At 39.5% G+C, this 19734-nt stretch overlaps 1 protein-coding gene across 7 annotated transcripts in view; it reads right to left on the reverse strand.

The window, feature by feature from the left end:
* mef2aa (myocyte enhancer factor 2aa) overlaps nt 1-19734 on the reverse strand; it is a 72285-nt gene that overhangs the window by 6290 nt on the left and 46261 nt on the right. For 3 of the 7 annotated variants that reach the window (XM_077567732.1, XM_077567733.1, XM_077567731.1), the window contains exons 4-7: nt 13096-13227; nt 12893-13027; nt 9965-10181; nt 3707-3891 (exon numbers count right to left, since the gene is read on the reverse strand). In XM_077567732.1, coding sequence (XP_077423858.1) covers nt 3707-3891; nt 9965-10181; nt 12893-13027; nt 13096-13227 — 669 coding nt within the window. The remainder of the gene's footprint in view (nt 1-3706; nt 3892-9964; nt 10182-12892; nt 13028-13095; nt 13228-19734) is intronic. The other 4 variants (XM_077567738.1, XM_077567735.1, XM_077567737.1 and 1 more) reach the window with 2 other exon arrangements.

Raw genomic sequence — 19734 nt, forward strand, 5'->3', positions numbered from 1 at the left:
GATGAAAAAAAAATATGTGTGTTGTTCTGAAAATGCTACAGAAAAACACACACGGAAACAAGCGCACAACAGCCCTTCACAGTCCGGGCTTGGAGTGGCCTAAGTGTATGCGGAGGAGCAAACTCAACAGGCGGAGGCAATTTTCACAAGTCAAAAAGCCAAAACATGCATTGGCAAACTGGCTTCTCTCAACAACATACTAGTCAGGCACTTTTTAAGCAGGGTAACACACATGCAGATAATCGGTCTGATTTTGAACATTTACACCCCTTCCTAACAATGACAGCAAAGTCAATGCTTCCTGTTAGCATTACAGTGGGATACTACACGGACTTTAGCAATTAGCACTACCCTTGTTTTAAAAATGAAGCATTATTTTGTATTTAAATAGACAATGTGTGTAATTATTTTTGTTTTGTGTTCCGTTTTACAGTAAAGAATGTTTCGGGACAACAGAATCAAGCAAGCAACAGGTGCTTTCGGGGTACTTTCAAAACGTCACCGCGCCCTCTTGCACATGAATCATTTCCCTTCAATTAGAATAGGGCTGCTTGATGATGGAAAAATAATCAGGATTACTTTGGCAATAATTGGATTTACGATTATTCAAACTATTTATTTTATGGTACAAAACAAGAAAATTTTAACGCATTTAAAAATATTAAGACCAATTGAAAAAAAATAGAAACACACAAGTTCCTTTTGGACAAAACAGAATTTATAATAATATACATTTAGAATTATATTTATTTATGTTGGCAAAAACTTGAAGTTGGAGTGCGGTATGTGCACTGCGCAGTAGGACAATCATTTATTTTTTTGTACAAAATAAGAAAATGTTTAAATGTAAAAAAAACAAAAAATATATGAAGACAAATTTAATTATTTTAAACACTAAAATTATGCAAGTTCCTTTTGGGTGAAACAAAATGTATTATTAGTTATTTAAAAAATTTTTTTTTTTAAAGGTGCAAATGTATACATTTTAAAAAGTCACAAATTAGTATTAATACTGTTTTTTTTTTTTAAGGTTATGCTGATTTTGTAATTGTGGAGTGTAATAATTGTAATTGAATCTAGATTAATTGCACAGCCCTATATTAGTACGTTTTAAAGTTCGAGGTAAGTCAAAATCGAAATCACGATTAAATGTCGATGAATCGTCCAGCCGTACAGAAAATGTGAGTACCCTTCTTAAAAACACATATGCAATCCGTGCACTATGCCTCAAAGTCAACCAACTGCCCAAGAAAAACTCACCAAACCCATTTCCTCCTCCTCCGACTAACCTCAACAGAGCAAAGGATCGGAAAAGTAGTTACCAACACACCGGTTGTAAAAAAAACGCTGCAGCAGTCATTTTGTCGGTTGCGACACTGGCGAAGCAAAACGCGCCAGATGTGAGGCGTCTTGACTTCACACGCGTGGCCACAACAATGGAGCGACGTGTGAATGGCTTGCGAGGGTGTAAGAATTGCAAAGTTGTTTCGAGGCCCGCAACAAAGAAGACAAACGACAGCACAGATTGCAAAACGAGAGCACAGAAAGTGTTCCAGCTAATATTTCTTCACTGCTATGATTCAGATACCAAACTGGAAGTGCTCAAAAGTGGCTTCCGCGTTAATAGACCACTTTAATAGACTTCTTTAAAAATCCTTTGAAGTAGACACCTTCAAATAAATGCCAGGCACTTTTTGTAGATGACTAAATAGAAACCTTTGAACTCTATTTGAGGAAATACTACTCCTTCCTTACACTATACTGTCTTTACTCCCATTTCTCCCGTGACCGGGCCGGGGTTGCCTTAATACACGCACTCAATCAATAGCATGAGTAAAACGCGACAAGGGCGACAAGATATTATCTGGCTCACACCTTGGGCCCCCTGATTAAGTCTTCATCTACACTCTGTCATGCCGAGATGTGATTAATTTAATACCATTACTGTCTAATGACAGGCTGTCTGCAGACGTGCCACAGCCGCCAACCTCGGAAAAGCTTGTGAGCAACTGAAAGGCTCAGACACCACCGACTAGCCTGCTTCTTAAAACACGACCCCGACTCACTCCAGTTAGGAGCGCAAAAGCTAATGCTAGTAAATAGGAAACTTCAAAACAATTAAACGGCAACACTAATGCACAATTCCTAAAATGAATGCATTAGGCAGGATTCACAATGCATGGTTCAAGTGACAATTCTTAAAGTAATTCTAAGGTAGCATAAAAAGCAAAAAGATGTGGAATTTGGTACTTTCACGAGCATCAGATATTTGCCAATGTGACAGACAAATCAGATATAACATAACACAAACACATTAAAAAAAAAAAAACATCCGCTGCAAAGGATCTAAACTGCAGCGAAAGTATAAGCAATCAAATGTAATCTAAATATGCTACAATAGATGTTATGTTAACTTCAGGGACTATTTATTTAAAATTTCTGTTAACTTTATAAGAGCTGCTGCTGACCTTGAGAACGCTTAGTACTTTTTTTTTTTAAGTTCCAAATGACTGCCATTTAATAAAGAAGGCGAGAAATATGAATTTAAGAAAGAATTCTCGGCCATGTAAAAATATGTCTCCCTCTCTCACCTCCTCTTGTCTGCCATACGCCATCAAGACTCTTCAATAGAGGTCCAAAAGATGTTAAAACTTAATTTATCCACTCCATGTATATTTATTGTACACCTTTATCCATATAAATGTGTATTTTGTTTTGTTCTGTGAATGTAAACACATCCATATGGTAAATGTGCCACTTGTAATGTACAGTATGGCAATACGCAGTCAACATAATCAAATACAGACACTAAATGGTGTATTGGACACTTGATTCTCAAGTCCAAAATCCAGAATAAAACAACAAGAGTCTAGTGTAGCCTCGGGTGTTCCGTGTGGTCAATGAGCTCTACATCTTCATTATCATGATTAGACAAAGCCTGGTGTTTAAATGTGAATAATTGAGTGAGCGTTACATCACTCGAGCAGCACATAGTCTCAGTGGGGATCTTTTGGACAAAAACAGCTCTGCTAAAATCTCATAAATCTCTGAAAACATAATACAAAACAAAACACAGAATGTGACAAACTATTTATCAATTAAATGATCAATCAGTGATCGCACGAGACCAACATTAGGTAAAATCACGGGTTTTCAGACTAAGGACTTGTCTTTAAACTCATTTGCTCCCAAAAACGCATAAAAACGTTTTATTTTTAATATTGCCATGGTCCCCAAAACATATTTATATGTTTTTATGTCATTTTTTATGCTAGAGCATACAGAAGGCTTTGATAGGGCCTCTGACCTGAAGAGGTCGCATAAAGCAATGGTAGTCATTTCATAAAACGGCCAGTAGGTGGCAGCAGAGTATAAGAGATCAATCAGGGCCATGTTGCAACAAGCTCTTTTTCCCCCCAGAGTTTTCAACATATTTGTGAATAATGATGAAATTCAGCTGTATTCTAATGCTAATTACTGGAAAATGGAAACTGATATAAATATACTCTTTTTTTCCTGATGCTCTTTCTTTTGGTAGTTTCCATGTTTTTATAGCAATAAGACACAATATTCTGTGGGCCTTGCAAAATCCAGTAAAACAGCCGGGAGCAAAGGGGGTTGCTTCAGTGAAAAAGGCTGGGAGTGAGTGAGTTAATAGCCCAATACTTTTGTCCATGTAGTGCATATTAGGAGTCCATCTACTCACCAGCGGGGGCATCATCCCTTTGCTCGACGGAGGAATGACAACCCTCAGGTCTGGCTTGCGGCCTCCCATCCCCATGTTGCCTCCGGGGGGCGGCGGTGACTTGGTGGGCATGATTTTACCCAGGCCGTTGCCGCTGGGCGCGCTGAGGAGGCCCGGGGAGGCCCTGGGGTTGGTGAAGCCGTTTCCTGCACAGGCGAACACAACCAACAGCAACACGTCGTCAAAAAGCACCCAGCGTGACCGGCAACCGTCGTCATCAAGGCCACCGTGCGCCTCGCGTTGTTTTTTTCCACACGGCGTTAAGTGTTTTCAACCCTCTGGGAAGTTTTAATGGACGTGGATAATTATCCCGAACAGTTACAAAAATAAAATGTCCATTTCAAAATTGATGAGCCTTTTATTTTTTAGTGTGAATGATTACATTAAAGTGGGTTCTTTTTGTGTCTGGAGACAAGGGGCAGTTTCCGGGCAAATGTACCGTGACTGCTTAAAAGAAATAGCTAAAACCATTACGGCCGGATAAAAACAATTAAAAGAAAATGACAATGAACTAGCACATGCTGGACTCTCACTTTGATGCTCACACATTTAGTTTTTCATGTGAGTTTCAACACATTTACTGAATGAATACAATTACCAATGTCATAATATATTGTAACTAACCTTGCCAAATGTACATTTATAATGCCCATGTTTATAGATTCCCCATTTTTTGGGGGGGGGGGGGGTTAATCAGAGTTAATAAATAAATAAATAAATAAATACACAGGACTGTAAAGTCGCTCTGTTGTATAATATGGACTGTCAAAAATTGCATCATGATGAAGAATAAGTCACACTGGAAAATAAGTAGCAAAAGGAAATCTATTTTACAAAAACAAAGACCAAAAATATGAGAGCTCACACTTGCACCCAAAACTCATGTTTCCTAATCATGTTGACTGTAACAAAGAAGTTCCGGTTGAGTTCAAAACTTCCTTTTCCAACTACGGAAATGCAAGAAACGAAGAAGACAAAATAGAACAAAAATAAGTTGTTGCTTCTCACGATTTACTAGAAAACCAGTAGGCACAATAAATGACCAAGATTCTACATATGGCCACATTGCGACCGGGATTCCAGGTAATGTAAGCCATTTTAAACTAAAAAAAAAAAAACGTTTCCGTACTGAGAAGCGGAAGTTTGGAATCCAACCGTAACTCATTCGCTGATGTCAACACAATTGGATGATGGGGATTTTAAGGTACCAGGCCAGTAGTGTGACAAATACAGTAGATGGGACTCACTCAGTGCCGTGACTGAAGCTACGCTATTACATAAAACGGGGTAAGAAAGAATGAATGGTATCTGGCGCCGCATCAACAGATCAGTAACACTTCATTCACCAAGTCGCTGACTTTTGACTTCTATTGTGTGTACGGTGTGTCCAAGTGTGTGTGTCCGCAACCGAGAGGCTCTTTTTGCGTTAGGAACAAAATGGAACAATAAGCCGCACAATAAGGACCGGGTAACAATTCCCGCTCAAATAAACAGTTATGAAGGCCACAATGGTATCTCACAGCTGAATCAACAGTATGTACACAAGCAGCTGTCAGCTGGGACTTTGATCACGTAAGAATTGACTGCAGTCTTTTTTAACTGCCGAGTGGATGGACCATAGAAAAAGGCAAGTTGTGACAAGTGATGAAAACAAGTAGTTAAAGGCACAAATCAATGAGCGGTGCTACTTACGCATGAGTGCTATAGGAAATGAATCATAAATGGGAGGGACTGAATGTGGTATGTGATGTACAGTATTTACGTGACATGCAATTTTTGAAGAAGTTTTATTCCATCATGCCACATCTTGAGTCAGACAAGTTGGCTGTTAATTGTTTCAACTTGAATAACCTGAAGCCACCATTAAACAAACAATTGTTTTTCACGCTGCCATGGACGCGCTGGCGTTGGACTTGAAACCGGCAAACACTTGTACGCACCTTCGTCATGAAGACAGATGGCAGTGATTTGCATTTGGCACGGCTGCGCTCCTCTCTTCTGGGCAACTCTCAACTTCTTTATTTTCATTTAAAAGAACCTAAATTGTTCCGCATTAAATTGTGACCAACTTTTGCTAGTACTGTATCGTAATATTTCAATATTTCTTTATTATCATTTCTATTTTGGGATTTAAACTCCTTATATGATGTGCAAATAAATGCTATGTGCAATCCCATTAAGTTATTATGTGCATATGCTGTGGATGAAAAACGGGATACAGTAGTCACTGCAATGTTGTTAGCATCTCTGCATTCCTAGTATTTGTTCCAATATGAGCGGGAATAAAGTAGCACGGCACACACTCGACAAATTTTCTTTTTGAATTTAGACATAAATCAGCATTCCATGATGACCTTATACAGCATTTGCAACAACATTAGTGAGAATAATGATTAAAAAATGTAAATAGTTAAATATTCTGTTTCCAATCAAAATCGAAGCTGACTGTTGATTTGTGTTGATTTGTCTGAAAAAAAAAAGAAAAAAAAAAGACAAGTTGTGTCCTCCACATCCAACAAATTAAGTTATAATACTACAAAAATGTTACATTTTTACGAGGAAGAAAAAGCCACAACTTTTACGAGAATTGTTACGAGCATAAATATGGGCCGATTTACACAGCATGGTTCAAGTGACATAATTTCGATGTTTTGTTCTCAAGCGGCACAATTTAGGATATGTGGATAGAAATAAATACACATGGAATCTGTTCAAATCATAACAAGGTCTAAATGTGACTAAATATCCAACACGTATTAGATAAGTGACAATGTGAGTGCAGCATAGACACACAGAAAAAAGTACTTTGTAAATGCTGGCTTGACGTCATCCAGATACGACAATTGATGAGCAATGCAAAACAGCCTAAACATAGACAATTAAACACATTAAATCAATGGGGTCAGCAAAGGCCGATTGAAACATTTCATTTTTTTAAATTTATATATTGTTTAACTTATGCTGTCACTACTGGGTGCTGATTCTTGTACGGTTATATCATGAATCTGTCTTGTAATGTACAACAGTTGAGAAAAAAAAGTTGGATCTGGATATGGCATTGGAATTGGGCACTTGGATCTACAGTGTAAATCAAGCTCTCACTCTAGGCTGAAAACTGTTGCGTTTGTTTATATTTTTCACCATTCACTTTCCTAAACTTTTTCTTCATCACCACCAAGACTCCAAAACATACTCTGCATCAGTCATCTGCTGATTCACCGCAACTTGCATTTGGAAACGACGGGGGTGCAATTAGGGTGTAATTGTGTACATTGTTGTGCTCTGTTGTTGAATGGCACACTGGGGTATTGATATAAAATTAGACAGGAGATACAACAGATGGCTATTTAGAGAACAAAAGGGAGGGAAATATATTTGTTCCCCGACATCATGGCGGCTTGTGAGATGATTCCGTGTAAGAAGAAAAGCACATCCCAGTGATTAAATGAGCCACCACTTCTCCAAACGGGGAAGCTGCTTGAAAGTGGACATGAGTCCAGTGAAAGCACACTGATGGTGGGGCGGGACAACCATTCAGCACTGCAACAATTTCCATTGGAAAAACTCATCTATTTGCATAGTTCTGTGCTCTCGCCATGATGCCACAAGAGGGTGCCAAAGCACTAGCTAATAGGAAAGTAGTAATTGGTGTGACAAAATCATTGCTGCGGTGATACATTTGGACTAATTCCACAAGTAAACAAATAAACTGAACACACTCATCACAACTTGCCTGCCTTGCACACTGTAGAGAAACAAGACTCCCATTAAAAAAAAAAAAAGACCAGGTTAAAAAGTCCTAAACGTTGCATAGGTCAAAATAAGACGATTGAGAGAAAGAAAAAAACAAAAACCATACACTTACAGTGCCATTAAAATATTGATAATAATGATAATAATATAAAAAAAGATAATAATAATAAAAATAATAATAACAATAATTACGTTGTGCAGGTAAAACTATATAACCGTAAATATCTCCAAAATGAGAATGATAAATTAAGAAATAAATACATAAATAAATAAACCCTCCAATTCCACAGGTTGGGGGGGGGGGGGGGGGAACTACCATAAAACCCCCCAAAAGCTGGGCAGGTTATAATAAGGCTATGTATAAACACTAAAAAGTTGTGCAGGTTAAAAATGAGATGGCTATTATTATATTGAAAAAAATCCAGAGTTATACAAGTTCTAAAAACAGGCTAAAGATTAAACTGCCATAAAAAACACCAGAAGTCGTGCAATAGTTGCTGTCACGCTAACGTTCATCTCTGTCTTGATGGGACCAATAGTACACACATTATTGGGTTCAACAGTGGCTCATCGCTTCTTAATTTATTTGGAGCTTGACCAGCATCCTTGAACAAAATACATTTTCACCTTAAATTTTTTTCCTCACTATATCTTTACAAACCAGCTGCGGGACCCTTTTGGAGACAGGCGAGCCGAGTGGCAGGGAAAGAGTTAAAAGCCCACCTGCCACCGCCCCTCACACAGCACATTGCAGCCATGACAGGCTGTCCGGTCATTGTGTACTGAGGACTTAGAGGGATATCATGGCCTGAATACCTCCCGGGTTATGCTGGTCTGGGCATCTTACGGACCCAGGCCAGCCTTATAAGGCTTGTGAGGGTAGATGCACCTGTCAACACATGGAAGTAAACACCACGGGGAGAATCAGGCTTGGAGTGGTGGTGTTTTGAAAAGAAATGCTCAATTTAATAACCATTTCTAAACTCCCACGTGTGTATTTAACAAGTACATCACATAGGAGGCCATGAGCAAGCAGTGACTATAAAGCCAAGCAAAAAGGCCCCCAATCTGTGGCTGATTTGTCTTGAACCAATCACAGATGGATAACACAAGCATCCAGCTCAAGTGCTAAGCAGGAGGTCCAGTGGGCAGAGCTACAGAGAGCACATAAATCTCTTCGGGAAGGACTTACCCGCTGGGCCCGAGTCCACGCCGCTTGGCACTGATAGCTCTGCGCTATCGAGTGATATGATTAACCATCTGCACGGGGAAAAATAAAGAGCACCGCATGTGTCGAGGGTTCCACACAAGACATGAACATCATGTCGTGTAGATTTATCTTCAGAGTCTGTAAAAGGCAAGTTCTCTCCTATAAGTGTCTGCCATGGAGGGGACATTTTTGGAAAACATCAAGCGGTGTTGAGGAACGTTTCAAGGAGACCTAGTAGGATTTATAACAGTTAAAATATTTTTATAACTCGTCTGATGAAACATCAACTTAAAACTAGTTGAATGGTACCTTTGGCATGGCCTGAGGGGGTCTGTATCATTTTTACTGGCACTAAACAACTTTGAGGAGGATGGTAGGAACACTGTCACAGAAAAAAACTACAAATGTGCTGACTGCTTTATGGCATATGTCACTTTACCCATTCGATACAAAGACATAAGTCAATTTGAATATCGTGAGCTAAAAAATGACGCAATGCGCTTGTCCTCATGAGAAACGTGGTCTTCCTTCAGGCATAACGTTACCGACTTTGGTGATGGCGCCGCCATATGGGCAAAGTAAACTGAAAGTCTATTGTGTTGCTTTAATACAAATAAAATGTCTATTATGTTAATATACTCCAAAGATATAAAAGTTTAGCGGACTAAACATACTGACTTCCTTTTTTAAAATACTTTTCAAGCCTTTTTAGTTTTAAAGGTAATGTTATTTGATGAGTTCAAAATTATATTAAACTGTTTTGGGATTTTAGCTAAGGAATGTTTTACTATACATGAAAATAAAGCATTTATCAGGGCTGCTCTTAAAAGTTTTATGAATGTACGAGAGGACTTTTTCAAGGACTTAGAAGAGTTCAACCAAAATCAAAAGTGCGGTACGTCGAGTCCCATGTGAGTTTTTCTCTTAAAACAGCATTTAACTAAAAAGACTTGAGAGTGGCTACGGTGGAAAAACAAGCAAACTGGAAGGACAAGGCATCAGACACTTGAGCTATGAAGTCACGTCGGAACGTGGCATTTCGCGCCTTGCTGCATGTACTCGTATTATATGCAGTGTAGCCAAAGCCATCTGGACTCACGAAATCACAGCCCATAGTCATCATCCCAGTACCAGAAGACACCTCATTGTTACACAATGCCCTTGATGGTAAAGCTTGCATAATTGAACTAAACTCTTTGGCCTGTAGTGCCTCATCAGGCATGTCTTTGAGGGAGGGGCGGCGTCCACCAACTAACCTGCACTGGTGGGCCTCTGAGGGCCCCCGCTGGATCCCACATTCCTATGCAAGGAAGCCTGCGGAGGGGACAGCAACCCGTTGTCGCCGAGGGAAGCTGCGGCTGCCGCCAAGTTCTGGCTGCCCAGAGTCAGGCCTCCCGGCTGGTACATGGCGTTGGGGTTGGACACGGGCACGGCCACATGCATGGAGAAGTTCTGCTGAGGCAACGCTGTGGGCTGCGAGAGGGAAGCCAAAACACACAACTTCAGATAATTACATATAAAAACAATCCAAGGTCTATTGTTGATGATCAGTGGTTGTCTAGGTATTAGCAAATGAGAGCTAACCCTTGAGAGGTTTGTTTTGATTAATGGACTGATTCAAAAAACAGCTTGGCACACATGTGACAGCAAAAATAGAGCAACAGAAACAATCATTTGCAATTTCTGTGGAGTCAAGGTATGTTAAAAAATGTATTCAACAATAATTGGATGTGATGATACATAACATTTTGTCAGACATTTATTAGTTAATTAAGCCCAGAATGATTCGTCCGCTAGACACTACATGAGTCGTGAATTTTTATTTCAGAACTTTTTCATCGTTCCCATTTTTTTGTTAATTTTCAGTGCCGATTACCTTTTTTGTCACTTTTATAAGAGATCGTGTTAGCTTAGGGAAAAACATACTAAAGACTAACGCCGCAAAAACCCCAAGGTTGCACAGGTCAAAATAAGACCAACAACACATAAGTAAAAGAAAAAAACAAAAATTTATAAAAATATAATAAAATAACAATAGTAATAATACATACATAAATATACAACATAATAAATATAAATACAAATAAGAAATACATCATTTAAAAAAATAAAATAAAATAAATAAATACATAAAAAATTACACTTTTTAAAAAACACCCTCTGCCATTATATATATATAAAAAAAAAAAAGAGTGGAGTGAAAAAAAACAGACTACCTTTAAAATCCGTAGCTTTTCAGACCAAAATTAAACCATCACAAAAATATTTGCACAGGTTAAGATAAGATTTCTGTAAAGCCCCCCAAAATAAGACTACCATAAATATATAATTGTGGGGGTTAAAAAACAAAACAAAACAAAACGGACTACTGTAAAATCACCAAAATTGTGCGGGGTAAAAGTAAACCTTCCATAAAAACCCCAGAAGTTAAACACATTAAATTATTACTATTGCAAAACCCTAAAGCTGAACATCTTACAGTGTTTACCTATTTTTTTGGTGTCATTTTCAACAAAAAGACATTAAAATCCGCTTAAACTCAACATTTGTCCAGCGTATGAATCACTTTGGGCTATAAACACAAGAGTAAATACAGTAGATACAATTTCAGTGCTGCTGTCGCACAAACAAAACTGTCAAATCTTGGAGGAAAAACAACAACATGCATTCTGGTGATCACATTGGCATTGCAGCAGTTAGCACAACAGGCGCACGTTTTGCCTTTTGAAGCATCTGTGTGTGCATTTGTCAACATAGCAAAGACGGATTGTGACAGGTACAAGAATGGTGACACATTTAGTAAGCATGTGTTGACTGCAAAGCGGCAATGACAATGGCACGTGTCAGTGATTATAAAAGAATTTTAAAAAATCATTACAGCCTTCATCCAGTGGGTCAGTCGGTGCGTTATTGTGACTTTTGTTAATGGCAAAGTGGTGCTCTTCAGGTCAGGAACAAAGAGATATAGGCACATGTGATAAGATCACAAAAATTCGTTAAATATGATGTTGATAAAATGTTTTGGGAGCTGATGTTTGACCCTCTTGTGATGATTGTTTCTTTGCCATACAAGCAAAATGTTCATGGGTCAATGTGGCCCATTGTATGTTTAACCATCAGAAAAATGAAGTCAATATATAGTGTATAAAATCTGTAATAATAAATATTCTAATTTCACCATATAATTTATTTTACTTTATTTTCATCTAATTTAGTAAAATAATTTTCAGAAAACACGCATTTTGAGGGATCCTGGGAACTTAATGGGGTATATGTCACGGAAGAGGGGGGACTTCCGACTTTTCACACATCAGCTTTCTTTCTGGTTCTGGGTTGCGACAAGTGGGCCGCGTCCCAGTACTTGCGATTCCGCCTTTGTGCCCCTCGGTTGCATATTCCCGTCACCGGGTGCGAGTGTGTCTGTCTTAGTTGTTCGAAGCATTTCAAAAAAACTGAGAAGCCCTGCGGGAGCGCGCCGTTGGGGGGGCAGGGGTGAGGATGTCAGTGTTGGAACCGACAAGGAAACAGAGCTGATGTGTGAAACCCGGAAGTCGGACGTCCGTGGCATCTACCCCATTGATAAAGTCTAGCAAGTTAAAACGAGACAGTTGTTTAAAAAAAAAAAGCTTTTAAAAAAAGAAAAAGTTTTAATTAGGTATTTATTATAAATTTAAATTGTACATACTTAACATAGTATGGGGGGTTGGAAATGATACTAAAAAATACTATGAAATAGCAACAAAAAAAAAAGTGTAGTACAATTTGGTGTTTTGTATTTTAAAATATTTTTCTAGATACGTCAACTTAAAAAAAAATAACAATAAGTGGTCAAATCAACCGCAACATAAGAGGTTTTTACTATGAAAACAAACTTCCCTGTTTATGTCATGTGCACGGCCCTTGTGTAGCTGATTACTGACTTTTATGTTTGAATATGTGATCTTATCAAGGTGCTCTATAAATCACTTGCAGCACAAATCAATAGAACAATCCAGAAGTCGAGGCGTTATGCTTAATAGAAAGCAAAATTCTGAAAGAGATCTTGAACAGATTAACAAAAAGAGAAAAAAAAGTTAAATGAATTAAAAATGTTTAAAAAATAAATAAAAAGAGAGAAAATCCTTTGTGGCACACAAAGCCAAGCAAAAAAAAAAAACTGTCTTGTTTTTATTAACAGTACTTACGATTTTATGATTTCTCATCATATTATCAAACTCCTCATTAATTTTTTTATACTTTTCTTCAGTGTGAGGAGTGAGGACATACGAGCCATCGGGGTCCGGGCTATCGCAACCTCGGTGTTCTTTCTTGTTTAGCGCCTGCAGTGAACATCGACATAGAGACAACCATCAACACAAAACAGCAGGGGACAGGAGGAAGTACTTACACCGCAGCGCTTGTACATTAAATCGCTCTCTTCGCTTAGTTTGCCGAAATGGTCGTCGGTGAGGGGGCTGTGCCCGAAACAGTCTTCTGGATCGGGGCTAGCACAGTCATTATGGCCTTTGTTTCTTAATTTCTGAAAGGAAGATGCACAATTGGGAAATAAAAACAACACAAGACAAGTCATGTCTCTCGCTTTGCAGAGCAACAGAGTGAACAATGTGTTAATGGGCAGCTTTAACACCATGCTAAGCTAATATCGCTTCATGACGTTGTGGAGGGAAATGTCATCCCATCACAAACAGATTAAGGGTCAGTTCAGGAGACATACTGTGGGGGCCCGGCCAATATTTTTATTTTAAAGTAAGCCTTGGCTGCAGAGTGCAGTTGAAGACGTGGCTCAAAGTGAGGTGGACCTGAATGCTTGACTCTACCCACACGGATTGTCGACCTCTAAGCGCCTTGGTTTTGTTTCCTTGGTGTCTTTAATGATGTATCGTCTTAACGCCACCCTTATTGTTAACACTTTCTAAAACATCGAAAATTACAAACTGACCAAAATCCAAACTACCCTCAACCATCTCGGAACTGCAACCTCTGCTTGGTACATGTGGTAATGCACCCATCCCGCTCATAGGACATTAGGCCACAATTTTTTAACCCAATAGCCTCGACGATCCCATTTTCAGGGTCGCCCGAACAAGCTGGCCGCGCTTCCGTGGCTCTACGACCCTTTGTTCACCCGGAATGGACGTCAAAAAGGCTGTTTTGGCCACTTTCATTTAGTTAGCTCGGCAAGTGTTATAAAATATTGAAGTCATAAGATGCCACATAATTAAATCTGCCAATTTTGTTAGAAGATTTTGTCAAAAATGTTTTGCAAAAAAAAAAAGGCGCTTAGATCCATGTGGCCGGAGTCAAATATTTAGGTCCACCCCATGCCTCTAACTGCGCTCTGCAGCCAAGGCTACTTGATGGTTTTAGGCCAATGCTGATTCCAATATTTGGCAGAATAAAAATATGATAAGCCAATTAATTAAAAATATATAAATTGAATAAGATAAGTTGTTGTTTTTTTTGGTCCCTTAATGCTTACAAGATATACCTTACAATATTGAACCTAAAAATACTCATATGACAAGAAACAATGTTTGATTGGTGTATGTTTTTTATATATATATAAAAATCAAGAATGAAGGACTCCTAAAAGTCATTTCAACTTCAACTCTAGGAAATGTTCAAATAATTTTCAGCTTGATATGTGTTATGGCAGTTCATAATTTATGAATGGATGCACTTTTTTAATATAATTATCCTTTATTAAAACACCATATACTGCTGTCTAAATTTTTTCTTCCTGCATCTCCTCCCCCTTTGACCCACTCGTTCCCTCCTTTTCTCTGACTATGGGGTTAGCATGTTTGTTATATTTGACTTATCAGAAGTGCAACCCTTCTGTGCTTAAGAGGATCGCACAACAGAGTGCTTTTCCCACTATTTAACTCTCTACGGTGGGATCTTAATCCCTGTGAGTAATATACAGTGCAGTGCAAATGTAAAGCAGTCACAGTGCTTACATTTTTGCACATTTGATGTTCCAGCTTTATAACAAAATGGATTATTTCCATTATTTGCCTCAACATTCTATACAAAGCCCCATTACGGCAACATAAAAGTTTGAGAATTTTGCAGATGTATTAATCTGTTACTTAACATATTTGCTTTTTAAATTAAAATTGATACGCAAAAAAAAAACTTTTTTTTTTTTTTTACATCGTTGCAGAGTTGTGTGTAGACTCCTGAGGGGAATTTATTCCAAAATGTGGAAAAAGTACTGTGAATAATTTCCGAATGTTCTGTTTTTGATTAGTGGGCATTAATTTGTGCAAAGCATTCTCACGACAAGTCAAAATAAAAATAAAAACTTTAAAAACATGCGGCACTGCTCCTCATTACCGCTGTGAATAGCGGCGCTAACAAGGCAGGCTGACAACCTGTGACAGCTTGTGATACGGCAGTGGACGCGCATCAAAACATGATTTATGGCCGCCTCTCAAGGCTTCTCTATCGGGCGGCTGCAGGCCTGGAGCGGCAAGTCGCTCGTGCCAGGCAGGCTGCCGGTGGAGGGGGCGGGGGACGAGGATGTAGGCCTCGTGCTTGTGTACAGGAAGGTCGCTGACTCCTGCTCGTATCGGGGTCACGGCGAGACCACCCCGACACAAACTAATGAGATCTCAACGCTCGGCTTCTCGGCTTTATCGCCTGGCAAAATGATGAAACCAGTGTATGTGTGTGTGTGTGTGACATGCAGACAGAATAGGAGCGAGTGTTGTTTTGAGTGAGAATGTGCAAGTTCGGTGCAAGATCACCAGAAAGGAGCGTCAAATCACTTGATGGAAACGTAACAGCAGCCCTCATCTGTGCAGACTATGCGACTAACCTCCACGATGCTGGCCAAAACCTCACTTTTTACAAGCATTTCCGAAAACGCCGTGACACGGTTAGAGGAAATTCCTGCAAAATATTGAAAGCAGATTTCTCAGGAACTCTTGCAGCTCTTTCTCCCTGGTCTGGATTTTATTTGAGTACAAGGAAAAGAACTCAGGGTTTTTAAAAATAGAAGCTTTATCAAAAAAACAACACGTCCTACAATCTGTAAAATCCTCCTTTCATTTTGTTTCGATAGATGCTAACTTTCATTGACTCATTCACTTCAAAGCAATTCTCCATTTTGTCCATCATTTTGGGAATTTTGACTGATGTTCTATAACCCCAGAGTATATTGTCCAAAACCCCCAACATAATAAGTACAATCTTATTGTTTGTTTCTAGCTCTTTGTGTTCTCTAGTAATCAGCAGAGAAGGTGAGTTGGTTTTCACCAAAAACACCGGTTTCTGATTAAAAAGTGGAGAAAACTAGATTTAATTTTGACGTTTCTATTTTTTTCAAACTATGACAACAAAAACAAGGCTTTCAATGGCAAAAAAAACATTTTATACAGAGTATAACACTAAGAAAGGTGCTGTGAGCGACGCAAACTTAATTGTCAGCGGCGTTTTGTACATTTCGCTCGCCATTTGCACCAGGAACCGTCTCATCTTTCCTCAAGCGACATACCCTTTCTACTACACACCACAACACAAGTATTAACACCATCTATATGCATGCTCTGTTAATGTGCCAGTTGCCTAAATTAGTATGACTTCATATTCGTTGGCATTTATCTCCCTTATAATCGACGTGAAGTTGAGGTTCACCGTCTAATATTTACTCTCTGCTCAAAAGCTGCATGATCTCAGATCCAAAACGAACAAACTTTAATTTCATGGACAATCTGGGCGAGATCCTCTTCCCCGCTTAAACGTTGTACTTGAGAAATAATCGTAACCCCCAACTTTTGAACGGTTTTGGACTAAAATGTACCTAACCTAACCTGAATGGTTTGTGGCTAAAAGTGACTGCTATAATAACCCAAACCCCAAAACTCCCTAACCCTATAATCCTAACCTTAACATTGATCTCCTAAAGTTAATCACAATTTCTGAAGATTCTGAACATAAAATGACTGCTATAACGCTAACCCTCATAAGTCCCTCCACTTTGGACTAAAGCCACAATTCTAGATTCCCGACCAAAAAAAACAAGCCAAAGCATCAAGCCGCCGCCACCAGGCTTCGTTAGTGGTACGGCGTCCTTCTGGTATTTGCTTCGGTTCCAACCATAAGACGCCCATTTGAGGTCTACTGAACTCAAGAGATAGTGCAGATAGAATAGATAGGTTGGACTGGGATGCTTCCAATCCCACCCACTTCTTCCCGGCTAGAGTGGCCACAATAAGAACAAGAGACAACTGGCCCACGTAATAACCGGGTCTCACTGAACCACACAAGCACTAAGACCAGTGTGGTAGAGAGCGGTGACATTCCTCTGGTTCTAAGACAACGCCTTGCTGCTTCATTTCCTGTTTACCGAGCAAACGCGCTTTATAGTCAGCCCTCCTTTAAAGGCCTGTGTGTTTTTCTGGCCTTCCACTATGCACTTTCTTCCCCCGCCTGCCAAAAAGTCTGATGTGAACCTGCACATTTAAAACTCCATCCTACTCATTATGGGAATATCACAACAGCGTTCTGCACACACCCACAGGCCTGAGCCTTGTAGGGAGGGCTTGACAGCAGAGGAACAAGATACAAGGACAAGCAGTTGTGCTCAGACATTCAACATAAATCACGGTAATACATATTATCTTTAAAAGGCTATATAAAGCGCTGATTCAAGGTACTGCATATCCAAGACAGCTGCTGTGCATTAGTTCATCAATGAAAGAGTTCCAGTTAACTCTGCTGAGGCATCCTCATGCGTGTGAGTGACTGAAGGCTTCAGGGAAGGTTGGAGGTGGGGGGTTGAGCGTGCTTGTAAATCTTTTCCGAATGACTTGGCATGTTCAGCATGTCACGCAGTGAGCACCCACAGTTCCCAGTAAATGGATCACTAAAGCAGCACATTGCCAAACAGGTGTCGCACCTCCTAACACCTGACAGAACCTGGCATGCCCTCCATTATCACCCAATCTAAGTCAGCTGTGCCGATACATGACCATATAAGTAACAACTTGCAGACTCTGGAGGATATCTGACCCCAAAAGCAACCTGGATCTTACATATTTTTGCAAAAGCTACCTATCACCATCAAAACCAATCTTTTTATAAAAGTATGCCTTCTTCTGCTCTTTCAGCTTTGCAGATGCTATGTCTGAAAAGACGCCTACCAAAACACATGGTGGCATCAGCCATTGTAAGGCAGCAGTTAGTGGCACCACCTGCTAAGCTCACTACAGGGAGGGCTCCATTTGTGATGACATTCCATTCTGCAGCCATTCCAGAGCAGCTATGTAAGGCAAATTTGTAAGTCAGAATGCACTGTACGCTAACGCTGCCAAATATACTGCACAATAAATATTTGTATGAAAAATACTTTTTGAGCCATAAATATGAAGCAATTAAAAAATAAAAAATAAAAATATGGTAACTGAGTTTGCCTTCTTGTGCCGCAGGACCTCATATTGTAACGCATCCATATTGTACATATTCCGAAATGATCATAAAATGGTCACTTCAGACCAAAATGGCAGCCTTGTTTTCTATTTTTACCGCATGGCTTCTTCAGACTTTTTAGTGGGTCTCCTCGTGATACATGTGCCTACCGAATGTCAAGTTTTTGAAAGATTCCAGGGACCACAGCTAGCAGTACAACTATAGCAGTATATAACAGCATATTCACCTGCTCCTCGGGTGAGGTACATTTAGAACTTTTTAATGAGATGTTCTCTCCCTTCCCTCATGACAAAAAGAGCTTTATCACAGTAACTTTTTCATGTACTATACAATGCTAGAAGTGTATTTAAGGCATGGGAAGAAGAGGCACATATAGTGGTAAAGAAGTGCCCATGTTTGCATATCATTTTCATTAAACATGAAAAGTTGAAATGGCAAAACCCCAGATGAGCTTATTTTACTGTTATAAATCTGATGTTGTTCATTGCATTATGATTAATCTATTCCTTGTGGTTGTTCAAAAAATACATGGGAAGAGGACATAAAAAAAAAAATTGCAATTATTAAATCACAATTACAATACTGAGGGGAGAAAAATAAATCACAATTTGATAATTATTCAAAATCATTCTGCTTTGTGTTGTTTCGGCTTTTGGAATGGAAAATCAAGTTACAAGCTACGTCACAGAACAAATTAAGCTTGTAAGTCAAGGTACCACTGAAAGCAAGCAAGCATCCTTTGTGTTGATATGCGACTGCAATCTTTCCACCTTGGTGGAGGTCTGCAATCTAGTGATAGCCTTTTTAGTTCAGTGTGTTTCAAGCATGTTCTTATAGACACAGCCTTTAACCCAGCAGTGCCATGAATTGGCCCCTGGCACCAGGACTCGCAAAGGTAGCATGCTAATCCTCATGACATCACCATTGTGTCCAGGCGGTTCCGTCTAATGGGATTATCAAAGGGCTCCTTTGAATGCAAAGGCACTCGGAAATCAGCAGCTCGGGAGGCAGCTGATAGGAGACTTTTATCTTGCCAAGGAACATTGCCGCGCTTATATAACACCTTAAGAGACTTTCACTAGAACCGTGTTCTAAATTCCCCTTGCGGCGCTGTTGTCCTCACTTGAGGGGAATAAAAAAAACTATTCAGCTTTTTAATTTTTTTTTATTTTGGTCTTCAGGCCACAGCATATCAAGGCCAACCTTAAAAAAAAATTCCCATTACACAACAACAACAAAATTGCCAGACATCTTGTTCAATCGTTTGCATGTTCTCTCCGTGCTTGCGTGGGTTTTCACCGGGTACTCCGGTTTCCTCCCACATTCCAAAAACATGCATGGCAGGTTAATTGAACACTCCAAATTGTCCCTAGGTGTGAATGTGAGTGTGGTTGTTTGTCTCTGTGTGCCCTGCGATTGGCTGGCAACCAGTTCAGGGTGTACCCTGCCTACTGCCCGAAGCCAGCTGGGATAGGCTCCAGCACCCCCGCGACCCTTGTGAGGAAAAAGCGGCCAAGAAAATGGATGGATGGATGGATCTTGTTCAATCTTGTGGCACTTACGCATGACTGAGTGGACTGATATCAGGATA

The sequence above is a fragment of the Vanacampus margaritifer genome, chromosome 6 (genome assembly GCF_051991255.1).
Source record: "Vanacampus margaritifer isolate UIUO_Vmar chromosome 6, RoL_Vmar_1.0, whole genome shotgun sequence".
In the NCBI taxonomy this organism is placed as follows: Eukaryota; Metazoa; Chordata; class Actinopteri; order Syngnathiformes; family Syngnathidae; genus Vanacampus; species Vanacampus margaritifer.